At 35.0% G+C, this 14121-nt stretch overlaps 1 protein-coding gene across 1 annotated transcript; it reads right to left on the bottom strand.

Moving 5' to 3' along the window:
- Positions 1–6294: 6294 nt before the first annotated feature.
- LOC125683384 (uncharacterized) lies at positions 6295–13656 on the bottom strand. Its single transcript, XM_048924530.2, has 8 exons — positions 13535–13656; positions 12970–13120; positions 10904–11014; positions 10734–10794; positions 10379–10536; positions 7722–7793; positions 7566–7634; positions 6295–7426 (listed from the first exon to the last, which is right to left on the bottom strand). Exons 1-8 carry the CDS (start codon positions 13547–13549, stop codon positions 7050–7052), a joined length of 1014 nt encoding a protein of 337 aa, XP_048780487.2. The 5' UTR covers positions 13550–13656; the 3' UTR covers positions 6295–7049.
- Between the last annotated feature and the right edge of the window lie 465 nt (positions 13657–14121).

Genomic DNA, 14121 nt, shown 5'->3' with positions numbered 1-14121 from the left:
TGGGGGCTTTATATAAAAACTTAAATATCACCTTTACCATACATGTAGCAGCAAACAGAAAACTATGGCTCAAATTATCGTCATATTCATTTTCGAATAAAGATTCTAACAGAGGGTTGCTTTTACAATTAAATTTGACTGTACTCATCAAGGCTCTTCAAATGGTAGGATATTTTCAAATACCCAGTGCTTGTTCTACGCCTGACAAATCTTTTTTTTTTTTTTAAAGAAAAAAACTACATGTAGTCAAAAGAAATTCTGCTCAAAATATTTCAAGAATTAAATGTAATATGTTGTACGGTGTGACCGTTGAGACGAGCGAAGCCCATTTTAAAACATCTTGCAACACGACTTATAGACATTTTACACGCCTCTTCATTTAACGCGGGAAATATATTGCGGTGAATGGAAACAGCTACATTGTGACGTCATATTAGCTGCAGTGATTTTTGGGAGTTGAACTATGTTCAATCTCCCTGGGTCATCACGCACTTTTCTGCGCAGTAATTTGTATTGATTTGTATAGTGGTCGTCAGCGGGGGTTCTGTGTCAGCTGATTTACTCCTAGGTAAATGAACATAAACTTTTATAAACATCCGCCATTAAATAATCCATGTAACTTTTCTGAATTAATCTAATTTTGATAATTGATATGTAAATAAATGCAATGATATTGTATTCAAATCAATTTGAATACAAGATTTCGATCAAATTGATACTGATAGACATAGAAAAATAAAAGATAAGGTTGAAAATTGTCGTTTGTTGTGCAGCGTCACCTATAAACATTGATAGGGAAACGAACGACAACTGCACACAAGCCCTATTGACACCGTGGCGCGAAATATCGAATATGGTGCGAAACCTCAGAAAATTTACAAGAAATAACTCTACAACATTGTGTATGTGTATATGTTTGGGTTTTTTTTTAATGTGATATAAAAAATGCTTACATGTTACATGTAGATTGAATTAAAACACGTCATTCCCAGTCAACAACTTTCGATTGGGATCGGAATACGAAATAAAATTTCTTATATCCGGTGGCAAAGTGAAACTGCTTCATGCTTCAAGTTATTGAATTACGTAGTAATTGCACGTTACACATTAGAGAACTGTTCCTTTTAATAAAGAAAGTCACAAAATAGATACAAAATGAGTGTACCTTATTCATTACTGTTAACGAGCTTTCGTCGACTATAATCTCGAAATGGCGTGTTTCGCTGCGCTTGATGACGGTAAGGTCCACATTTTCTACGTGACTAGTGTGATATTTGTTTATGAATTTTTTGCGCATACATGGTATGTCTCGGCTAGGAATAATGGAAACTTTCTCACCTATGTATGTAAAGACATATTAATCTCTATTTTTAAAAATGTAGAACACTTTTATCAAATGACAATGTTTGAAAACGCTTAGAGCCCCGATGTCAGAATTTCCTTTTCCAAGACATCAATATGTCAAATTCATTATCCTTTTTGAATAGTATGTACCATATTTTGTACCAGTTATCCATTTTGAACCCTATTACAATGGGATTTTGCTGCACTCTGTAATGTTTGAGTGGATGTCATGAGTGTGTGTCAAACAGAAATTTTAAGAGCAGGGGATAAGGTGCTGCCATGTATTACTTCACTATCAAAGTTTAACCCAGTTGCCACAATGTTGAATTTATGCTGCAAAAAGGATTGGAAATTGCTCTGGCCAAAACACATTGTTTATTTGTCTACAGATGAAAGAGACATGAGGATTCTCCCTCACAAACTGAAAAAAAAAATAGTTATGGATCTTGTACATGTATAGTTTATTAATCACTATAGATTTCCAGCATCACAAGTCTGATTCCACTATATGCTTTCCATACTGTCAGGTTCATTCACCCCCTGTTTGAGCCACAGTATAATATCCCAAATACCTTGGCAACAAATAACATTATTTGACTAGTGTTTCATTTTTAGCGGAGTTGCGATGAAGTCGAACTCGGCTTATGATCTGATGAAGTGCCTTTGGGCGGGCAGGCGGGCACGCATCAACATTTCATTTCCGCACCATAGCTCTTGAGCAAATTATAGGATCTCATTCAAACTTAGATGGATTGTCACCCTCAGTAAGATGAGGAAGCCTATCGATTCTGGGATCACTAGGTCAAAGGTCAAGGTCACTGGCTATAAATAGACTGAAATTTGGAGAAAATTTTGTTTTCCGCACCATAGCTCTTGAACGAATTATAGGATCTCAATCAAACTTAGATCGATTAAGTAAGACAAGAAGCCTATCGATTCCGGGGTCACAAGGTCAAAGTCACAGTGGCTATAAATAGACTGAAATTTGGAGAAAATTTTGTTTTCTGCACTATAATTTTTTAACAAATTATAGGATCTCAATTAAACTTAGATGGATTATCGCCCTTGATGAGACAAAGAAGCCTATTGATTTTGGTCAAGGGTTAAAGGTCAAGGTCACAAAGGATTTAAGTCGGCTGAAATTTATGTACGCAAAATTTTGCTCCCTGCTTGATAATTCTTGAAAACTTTTCTGCCGGTTCCCTCTATGCCCATTCCTTGCGCAACTTGGCTTGTGCATTTCCGATGCCCGACAATTTTTAATTTTTTTTTTGCATTTCATTTATTTTGAGTTATTATACAATTATTTACCATTCCATTGATCCTCTACAGGACTGTAGTATACTCAGGTGACAGTTTAGCATATTGGACTACCTTTTCAAGTAATGAATCCTTAGAATTAGCTATAACTAGGATTAAACTTGAATGTATATATACAGGGGAAAAACTTCTTCATAACTGCAAGGCATTGATAACCATATTGATTTGAAAGTTTGGGCCATAATATGTGGTCACATTTTTCATAAGAATATAAAGGGGTGAAATTCTAGAAAACAACAACACGACTTCAGTTACTCGAGGAGCGTTGTGGCCCATGGGCCTTCCATTATCCATGTTTGCTGTTGTAACGCTTTGAAAAACAACAACAGTTGATTTGTATCTAAAATCATGATAATATTCAGTCATTTATCCCCCTACCCTTCCAGTACTATCTTTTCTAACAGAATTTCCACAATGTTCAACTCCCACGAGTACTTTAAGTACTTTGATTTTCTTCTTCTCTTAAACCAATCAAATACAAAACGTTTGAAGCTATGAGAAAGCTTGTCTGGAATTTAAAAACGCTTATGGTACTTTCTAAATAATCTAATTATTTTAATACGGAATTGTCAATTAAGTATACCGCAGTGACGGCGACATTTTTCCAGAAGCATTATGGGTAATACTCATCTTTTTTTCAGCTGATGAAGAGCAAATCATGTGACTCATATGTGTAATCATTGTAGCGAGCTCGTCGCGTCGCGAAGCGCTTGCTATCATCTCTTTAAAAATGTATCTCTTATTTGCAAATCATTGATTCTTTCAACTCTTTCATTAATTGTTCATCAAATCACAAATCATGATATATGTCTAACCTTGAATTATTCAACTACTGCAAATCAAATTGATTGATATTTCATCCCTTGAATTGTTCAACTCTTGCATTTCTTAGATTTTTTAAGTGAAGATAACCAATAGTGACCAATCGTATAAATCCCACACACAAAATGGATCTATAAACAGAATATCAAAGCCCTACCTGAAATAGTAAAAGAAATATGGAATAGGTCAGTTTTTTTTAAAGTTTGTCAAACTCGAAGGTCAAAAGATCAAACACCATTGTGTCACAAGTTCTTGTCAAAGAGGACCTATATACAAAATATGAAAGCCCTGCCTATGAAAGGTCCAGATATACTTGATAAGTTATAATTTCTTAAAAGTAGCTCAAACCCAAAGCTCAAGGGAATCTGGGTTAGAAAAGATCCTCAGTACCCCTTGCTTGTCATAAGAGGCTACTAAATGGGGAGGTCCTTCGAATGAGCCCGCAAAAACCGAGACCCGTGTCACAGCAGGTGTGGCACGATAAAGATCATCCCTGCTCAAAGGCCGTAAGCGCCGAGCATAGGCCAATTTTTGCAGCCATTCACCTACAATGGAGACATCTCCATACAGGTGAAAAAATGCCCCACCCTACCACTGGGAGCCATGATTTTTACAAATTTGAATAGTCACTATGTCAGTAAACTTTCATGTAATTTTGAACTTTTCTGGCCCAGTGGCTCTTGAGAAGATGATTTTTAAATGACCCTATCGTGTTTTTACATTTTCGTGATTATCTCCCCTTTGAAATGGGCATGACTCTTCATTTGAAGAAACTTGAATCCTCTTTACCCAAAGATGCTTTGCACCAAGTTTGATTGAAATTGACCCTGCGGTTATGGAGAAGAAGATGGAAATGTGAAAAGTTTACGGACAGATAGACGGACAAAATGTGATCAGAAAAGCTCACTTGAGGTGAGCTAATAAAGTTATTGAAAATTAAGGGACTTGTAAATTTTCTATGGAATACAAAAGTTGAAATACATTACCCCTCACTAAATACATGTATACCTATCGAAAAATGCCCCCGACTCCTTTGAACTTTTAGAATTGAGAAACAATGGGACTCATTTTTTTTTTTTTTTTTTTAGTTTTCATTAATTTTCAAGAAAGGTTTGTTTGTAGCAAGCGTCGTTTATCCACTTTCCCCTTAATATTCATTACCTGTGTACACCTCTGCAATCGAAAAGCGCTCCTATCTTTCCATATGGATACAACTTCCTGATCGCGTACTAATACATGTTCAAACGTATATGCATAAATCGTTACATTTACATTTCCAGTGTTTTTGCCTTTGACATCTTTAGAGATTGTAATGATAGAAAAGTCCTCTTAAATGTACTTCAGTTGTGAACAATGCGCGTATGAATCTTGATGAATATGTACAATGTAGTAAGTCCATTTCAACGACTGGGAATTCCGACAGAAATGAAAGAATGTAAATATAAGAAATAAATTTCACGAGGGAATGAACTGCAACGCTTCACGCTGGCCTACTTCTCATGATGAAATAACGTCCTTCATTGTGTAGGTTTAATTCTTACATTCTTACCATGCATGGGCACTACAATAAAAGTGTAAGGGCAGTCACCCAATGTCTCTTACTTTGCATATGAACATAACTAACTTTACACGTACAAATAACAAAATAGGAATGTTGTATTTAAAAAAGTGGGAGCCAGACCCCCTCCCCCCATTCTACGCGACTGCAAATACATGCATAATTACAATCGTCTCATTAAATGTACACACACACACACGCAGAGAGAGAGAGAGAGAGAGAGAGAGAGAGAGAGAGAGAGAGAGAGAGACGGTCAGACAGACAGACAGAGACAGACAGTCAAAGACAAAAACATCAACACTTTTACATGTATGAATATATCAGTTTCATATAGCTTTTCAAAATGGCTTTTGGCTTAGATAAACTGTGTTTCTATAATATTTCTCAGCGTGTTTGTAAAATATGATATACACATGCAATTCACGGCGTTCATTAAAGAAATTCTTGATATATAGAATGTCACAACTTATCCAATGTCAGGCCTAGATTTCTATTGAAAAGCAATATTGCTTCTAATAGATTCCGACTCGTTTGTTGTTTTACTCTTACATTTTAAAAAGAAAGACGGCTGCGCATCTTAAAAGATCAAATATTGTATAAAGCTAGTTTCATTTGTTTTGACAGTGTAAGATACCGATACGATATGTACTTTATTCATCTTTTAATGTCATGAATAATGCCGTTTCTGTTCAAATCCCATTAACTTATGAAGTTTTAAAAACTAGAGTGTACCCCCACATCTGCAATGTCTATTTCCGCTTTTTCAACATTTCCTAGGCATCATAAATGTTAGACGTTTCCGGACACTATAAAAATTGACGAAAAAATGAACATTTCCCCCAATCATCTTCCTCTTCCCAAATGTAGAGCGTCTCCGAGACCAAGATTCCTATCGCTGTTAAACTTGTATATTTCAAAGATACGTACTGGCATAAATACCATTACTCTTGATATGCTTTTGAAATAGCACTTCAAATGATGTTTTTGGTCCTAAAAACTCATCTGGCAATGGTATACATACATGTATGCTTTATTTTGACTTTATGTCGGTAGAAAATAGCTTGAAACTTGTTATAAATATATTTACATCGTAAAATTGAAAAAAAAATTATACATCTGTTTCAAATCTCAGATTCAACCAAAATTTCAGGTTTTAGGGGGATGTAACTAATTTAACCCAAAACCATGTTTATTCCTTTGTGGCATTTAACCCATATCTCACAATCTTAGTGAATTATTAACAAACACTCTTTTTATTTAATTTTCTTCATTATCCATAGACAACCAATACAGAGAGAAAGGAAAGACATGTCATTGGAATTGACTTTCTTCCATCACAAAAACCTCAGGTATTATATAATGTTTGAAGATCCTGGATTTTCTTAACAGTTGCACATGTATACAATTATATGTTATCAATGATCATTTGTAATTGTTTAAATCAAACAAATTAAAAAATAAATTTTAAAACCAAAAAAAAAAAATCATATTTGACACTTGTAAGTTACGCAAAATCAAAACACACAAAATAAAGTTATACATATAAACTAAAGTTTGACATTAAAATGCTTAGCCACCTACAAAAATTACATAGAGGAATGTAAAATGTTTTAAATCATAAACACAAATTTCTCAAGATATAGTAAAGTATACCTGCGATTTTCATTAGTGTGAAGATTTTTGCAAAGGAGTACTAAATATTACATTATATTCATTTCCTTTCAAAAAGATTCCAGAATATCTACATGAAAATACATGCATGTTACATTTTTTTTTACCCAATAATCTGTAAATTATATAAAAGATTAAAACCTATTTTATATTGTAAACAAGATCACATATCAATTGGATCGTGTACGAATTTTCTTAATTTGTCACAATAATTAATATTTATATAACAGCAAATCTCTCATAAAATATATAATGGTAAAAACAAATTATAAAATCAATCATGCATCTGATCTAATGATTTTGCCATTGTATGTCCACAATTTACAGAAATTTCTTAGACAATGAAAATAAACCGTTCACTGAATAAGGGTTTTTCTTGTAGATATTCTTTATGCTCCGACCACACATTCAGCGGCATCTCCAGAATGAATTTCGACGACGGCTGTTGGTTTGCAGCAGTATATATGTTATCAAAAGCCTCGCGCAGCGCTTCTATGTCTGATCTATTATCTACATTTGCAAATATCTCCTGGAAAAAGAACACTTTAGTCCACACATCTAATTTAAACTCGGACATGTTTTTCACAAACTGGCATTTGTCGTATCTATTGTCGTAGACTAATGATTCGTAAGTCTCAGCTATTTTGTCTGAATCGTTCCCGACATACACGTGTATGTTATCTAACGGAGCAGAGGTCCTATAACTGCTTCCTGTAAAATTCAGAGTGGTATAAAATCATATCATAAGAATATCACATATTAATTAGATGATAAGAGAGAGAGAGAGAGAGAGAGAGAGAGAGAGAGAGAGAGAGAGAGAGAGAGAGATTTTTTACGAAAGCCCACGTACTCAGAAAGGGTTGTTTCTCCACATCAATGGGAGATCCGGCGTCGCTTACATTATTTCCATTAACAAGATCTGGAAAAAAATAATGTATAATGATAGATACCCCCACCAAATCAAAAGATACATACAAAGTTGCCTTCAGAAATATTTTTAAGTTACCCGAGGTTATCAAATCATCCCAGTGAGTCTCTTGTTTCTTGGTGTATTCAATCTTGATCTCGTGTCTGCGACCTAAAAAAGGAAAACAAACCCATAACGTGTCAATTTCCCGGAACTACTTTCCCCAACGAATATTGGAGTTGTAGCCTAACGGAGTATACTGAGTTGACCGAAGATTGAAAGGAAAGTACTAAAATAATGTTAGAGAGAATTCAATCAACTTGAGAACTGTTATATTCCAGGACAAATATTTTGATTTTTACAGAGGCGGATCCAGAATTTTTTCCAAGTGGGGTGCAACCCAAATTGAGGCCTTTTACCAGTTTTTACCATTCATATAAAGGGGGTTACTTTGATGATTGGTTTACGTCCCGTCAAGAATTTTTCATTCCTTGCGACGTCACCAGCGGCTGAAGGTGTAGTACCAAAAATGTAGACCTATACTTAGTATTCTGACAGTTCTTCACGTTTATATTGCGAACTTTAGTTGAATATCCCTGTTGTCATAAGGAAGGACGAGTGTTTGCTTGTTTGGTCGATTTTAGTGACGAGGCGTTTGATATTGTTAAACATGAAGGAATTAAGAGGAAATGTTTACAAGTTGGTCTAAGTTCTACAATGTTATAAAAATATGCAAAATATGAGTAGGTTATGCATCAAAATAAAGAAAAAAGTCATGAACAGAAATATTTCCTAAATTATCAGGGGTCAGACAAAGGGATGATTTAAGTCAAATTAATTTGTAAAAGATATTCATCAATTACTTTCTAGATTAATTCAAAGAGGTAACATATGACGGTTCTTGGCACACTGATTTTGACTACGGATAACTCCGTTTACCTGATCAAGATGTAGGGCTCACAGTGGGTGTGACCGGTCGACAGGGGTGCTTACTCATCCTAGGCACCTGACCCCACCCCTAATGTGTCCAGTTGTCCGTGTTTGCCCAACTATCTTTTTTATTACCTATAGGAGTTATGAGATTGATCACTGTTCGTTATCTTCACCTTTCATATGACACAATATGTTTCTAAATGGGTAATTAATTTTTTAATGTATGTTGGTGATGCTGTCTTGTATTCTAACTCTCCACTAGGCCTTCAACATAAATTTATTTGTCTTGAAAAGTTCTGTAAGGATATTGATATCCAATTAAAGCCGGAAGACATTTGAAACATAACTTCACAATGGATGGTGGTACTCTTGAATGCCTTACATCTTACAAATACCTCAGCATTCATTTCACTGCATCAGGTACTTTTTCTCTGGGACAGGATGAAGCCATAAAAACATACTCTAAACTACAAAAAGTGTTCCTGTCTCTGAATGTCGATACATGTTTCTGATCATACCACTAAATCCAGAGCACGATAAGGCTGTGGAAGTTAGGGATCCTTTCAGACTTTTGGTACACGGTTTAGAAATGGACCACTCAAACTGGTTAACATTTACAGTAAATTTTATGGCCTTACGAAAAATTAGATATTGCATTTTGTCGATTTCTGCTAGGAGTTAATAGCATACGTGATGCATGAGCTATATACGTTATACTTTAGCGTCCTGCAACAGATTCTTAATTACTAGCATAGTTTTGTCTAGAGCAGTCTTTATTAGTTTTAAGAAATCGATAATAGAAGAATTTTAACTACGTCTAGAATGCATCCCATAACGTCATGATTGAGAAAGGTAGATGTTCTGGACTTCCACCTGATGAAAGGATTTTCCCCAAGTGCTCATTGATAAGATGCATTACATTTTTAATTGCCAAAGAAATGTATCTTCGAGGAAAGGTATTGCTCTTCGTTGTCAGTTCTTTGATAATATGCCCTTGGATAACATGTTCCTGTGGTTGATGAATTTAGGAGAGACATTTGTGCAACCTTTATCAAATGTTTCACTTCCAACTATTCCATGTCTGTATCAATGGTTCTACTTATATGTGCCATCCCAATTGCTATTTCTAACTTAAGAATATTTGATCTATTTTGAACAGAAGTGAAGTGGATCAACAATTGTCCTGTAACACCAATGCTTACTGCTTGTTGAGGATAATACACATATGCGTGAATATGACTAGTAGTGTGATCATATGTGTACAGTTATTTTCTCACAATATGGCAGACACGCAATTTTTAGGCATCTCAAGTGGACATGGCAACGAAATTAACTTTTACGATATCCTTTTCAGAAAGTTCTCAATCTGTCCTTTAAGAAAAGTATATACTTCATCTAAAGGTAAATAACACCAAAACTACAGAGAAAATGCATCTATTGTATGTTGTTGGTTTACTGGAAACACATATGTCTGCCATCTAAAGGGTTAATATCAGGTGTGATTAACACTAAGCAGATGTGGATTGGTATTTCTCTTGGAGCACAGACTCTTGTTGCTTTTATAGATTATTCAAATAAATTTTGATTCATTCATAGTACGTGCACTTGTTTTGTATTATTGAGTTAGAGTGTATATGAAAGTTTGCTGTAAATTAACTTAAGGTTAAATGAGCATAAAACTGCATTGTATCATAATACAGACACTAAAGTTAACATTATTGTATGTTTATAAATAAATTATATATCAAATATTGGACCGTCATTAAGTAAGTAAAGGTATCTGTCTGCTAGTATCTGTCTATGCACGAGTATTTTAATCCCACCTTTCCGCCGTGATCTCTTTCGTCGACATAGAACACATATAAACACCAGAACGATGATCAGGATGAGGAGAATACTCCCCCCAATGATGAACGGCAGTAGTGCATGCAGGTCAAGGTCGGTGCTGCCGGTGGGGTCAGTAGACGTGGTGTTGGATGACCTGTACAATGACGTCAGGAATAAAAGATTTAAGAATCACCTGATATGTAAGGTCTATAATTTGTCAGAGTATTGACTCACACACACTGAATATCAAACATCCCCATACTGTTAATTAATTTTCAAAGGGAGATAATTTCTAAAAAGAAAAGAAAAAAAAAAGAAAAAAAATCTTAATTAACAAATGAAAACACTTACTGTGGGGTGACAGTGAAATATGAGGGCGGGTCGTGTGTGGAGTTCTGTAGACACTTTGGGTCTTCAAAAGATTATAAAACAATTTTAGTATAGACTGTAGTATGCGCTGTTTACCCATTTCATAATGTACATGTATTAATGTAGACAATTGCGCACGTAAGTAAACTTACAGAGGTAAACGGCGTTTGACCAGTACGTAGCATCCGGGCATTCGGTAGAATCTCCAACACACTGGTCAGCGTCTATTATCTGCAGGTTCCCGTTGTATTCTGGACACATATCTATAATAAATGTATGATTACATCTAGATGCTGTATCCATCATGCATACCGCAACATCATAGCGTATGACTTTTCAACACTTTACACGAGCATTCCTCACGATGAATTAAAGACTAAACTTTTTGACATCATAGACAGTCTTCAATGAAATTGGGAAAATGAAATATTCATATCAGTTATTCAAAAATAACAAAGTTAAACATCATTCTGATTTTAAGCACAGTTACTCTGAAGTTGATACTAAAAAGATGCTAGAGTTCCTCGATGACAATATCTTCGTAGTCTTTCGTGATCAGATTTTTCAACAATCTGTTGAAATTGTGCTTTTTTATTAGCCGACATATTTTTGGTTGGGTTGCACAACGTGCTTATATAATGGTGAATGACGGGAGTCCCTGTAATAGGGAACCTACTTTGTGTGATCAACTCTTCTCACACCTCTAACTTGACATTCCGCAAACTTGATACAATTATTATGGACACATTGAAGATGGGCATGTGTCTTTTTGGAAGTGATCAGACATTCTTTGAAAAAATTACATGCACATGATGTATTTGAACTTTGTCATTTTAAAAGAAAATTTAAGGATAGTACATATGTACTTTATGTAAACAACTCCTCCCACAGCTTTTACTTTACATTTTTCAGACCTTGTACATTATAGATGTTATAAAATTATTGAAGATATATAGGGCCTATGTGACATTTTAAAAGTGCTTCTGTTTTTTAATGTCATTTTCCCAGCATGTTTTGTACTCTTGTCTATATGATAGATAACATATTTAAAGCAACCCGTCTAATTCAAAAACGTCTACACGAGAAGAAAAATTCTCTTGCTGTGTCCTTCAACTCGACATATAGATATATTGACGACGTTTTATCTATCAATAATGCTAATTTTCATTCATATGTCGATTCGATATATCCCAGTGAACTCGAAATAAAGACACCACTGGGTCTTCCACGTCTACTTCACACTTGGATATTTTGTTGAATAAAGATGTTAAAGGCAAACTAACAACTCGACGTTATGAGGAACGGAATGACTTCGATTTCAGCTTCTCCGTTGTCAGTTTCCCATGTATATATAGCAGTATTTGATTAATATCTGCATATGGTGTTTATGTATCTCTGGTTTGCGTTCGATCAGTTTTTGAATCGAGACAGGTTACTGACACATAAGTTGATGTTACAGGGGTTTCAACAGTCAGCATTTCGCAAAATAATTTACCAGTACAACTTGTCATTAGGTTAAATGCTGTCTGACGTGTTACAAACCAATTGTTAGGCTGTTCTTTACACACTGATATTCACTACGAAGTACTCAGTTTACCTTACCAAGATATAGAGCTCACGGCGAGTGTGACCGGTCGACAGGGGATGCTTACACCTCGTAGGCGCCTGATCCCACCTCTGGTATGTCCAGGGGTCCGTTTTTGCCCTACTTTTATTTTTTTTTTTTTCATAGGAGTTACGAAATTGATCATTGTTCGTTATCTTCAACTTTTCACACTCTTTTATACATGTACATTATGGACATCACAGAGTGGAGTCAGTGAGAAAAAGTTTACGAAAAAATGTTCACTCTCAATGTTTTATATATATATATATATATTATATTTTAAAAAGAGTCTTCCTTTAAACAAATTATTCAATAATCACTGATATTGAATAATTTGTTTACATGAAGACGACTTTTTGAATTATATATCTAAAACGTCGAGAGCCTGTGGAAATTTTCTTAAGTGCGTGTATTCAAAATAATAAATTACAAGTATTTGCAAAAATCCTTTCCAAATTACTACGCACTTAATAACGTAATTTTATTCATGTCATGACACACGGTCAATAAAGATCTGAGAATTACGTCACTATTGACAATGCCTGGTCACATCGTCAATATTTACACAGCGTATGGTATAAATTTTCCGACAACACTTTTATTTTTACAAACCTGGCTGAATCCAAGTTTTATCCAGGCATTTTTCTACGTATTTGTCGTCTGCTGTCTTCAGACAGTGGTACACTGTGGGCGGGGTGCAGGTAAACCCCGCAGAAGCGGCGTCCCATCCATCCCGATCCTGAGGGCACGTCAGACTGTGACCCTACAAAAAAGTACATCCCCCACTACATTACACAATACGTCTATAATGTAAGGAATTAAGAAAAGAACAGGTACAGATGTATATATACAGATTATGTTATAATGAGAGGGCCTTTTTTCAATCGCAGAGAAAATTTAAAGTTCATGGGGGGTAGTCATTAAAGGCAAAGCTTTAATTAAAATGTATACGCTATGGAAATGAACTAGCAACATGAATGTACAAGAAATTGATAGGTGTTAGAAATATCAAGGTAGGTACACACATGTTACACACACAACTGATAAAGACTCGTTTGTAAAGTGATGACTAATTCATTCAATAACACAGTGATACACAATGTTTGTCAGAACAAAGGTAAACGAAGAAAAGTTTTAAAATGTTGAAAAAAAAATGTACGTAAACTCGCATACATACCGAGAGGGCCGCCATTTTCTTAATCAATATCTTACAATACTTTACTAAACCGTTTAAATGTCCTCCTCTATTCAACCATTTTACTTGAATGACCTCATGTAAATCGAGATATCTAAATATAGATTTGGAATTTTTATAGCATTAAACTTGATTAAAACTAGGGATCGTAACTCGCAAGAATTTGTCCCGTTCCCCCGTGTAACTGAAGGCTGATTCAATACCCACGGAATAAAAGGTTAGAATAATGTGTGAAATTGAAATTTTATCATTATTTCAATTTTTTTGTACTTCTTAGCTTTCACAACCCTGTATTGTCGACCGACACTTAATTTGCCATGCTTTCCTGTTAAATATGTCTATTTTTGATGGTTGGTGAGAATGTCCTAGTTTAGACAAAATCCTGCACCTGATTACAAATAAGCTTCTTATCCCATCCCACAGAGGTGTCCCATTAGAAATTGTAGTAAACACATGATAGAGGACGGGCGTGTTACTACCCAATTAAAACTAAATACACATCAAATAATTTCAATGTAGTACCAAAACGGTCCCATTATGAGGGCTACATTGTATAGAGGTTTCAAAAT

Source organism: Ostrea edulis, chromosome 6, assembly GCF_947568905.1.
Source record: "Ostrea edulis chromosome 6, xbOstEdul1.1, whole genome shotgun sequence".
In the NCBI taxonomy this organism is placed as follows: Eukaryota; Metazoa; Mollusca; class Bivalvia; order Ostreida; family Ostreidae; genus Ostrea; species Ostrea edulis.
Note: the sequence above shows the minus strand (reverse complement) of the source record. Positions and strands in the feature narration are given on the sequence as shown.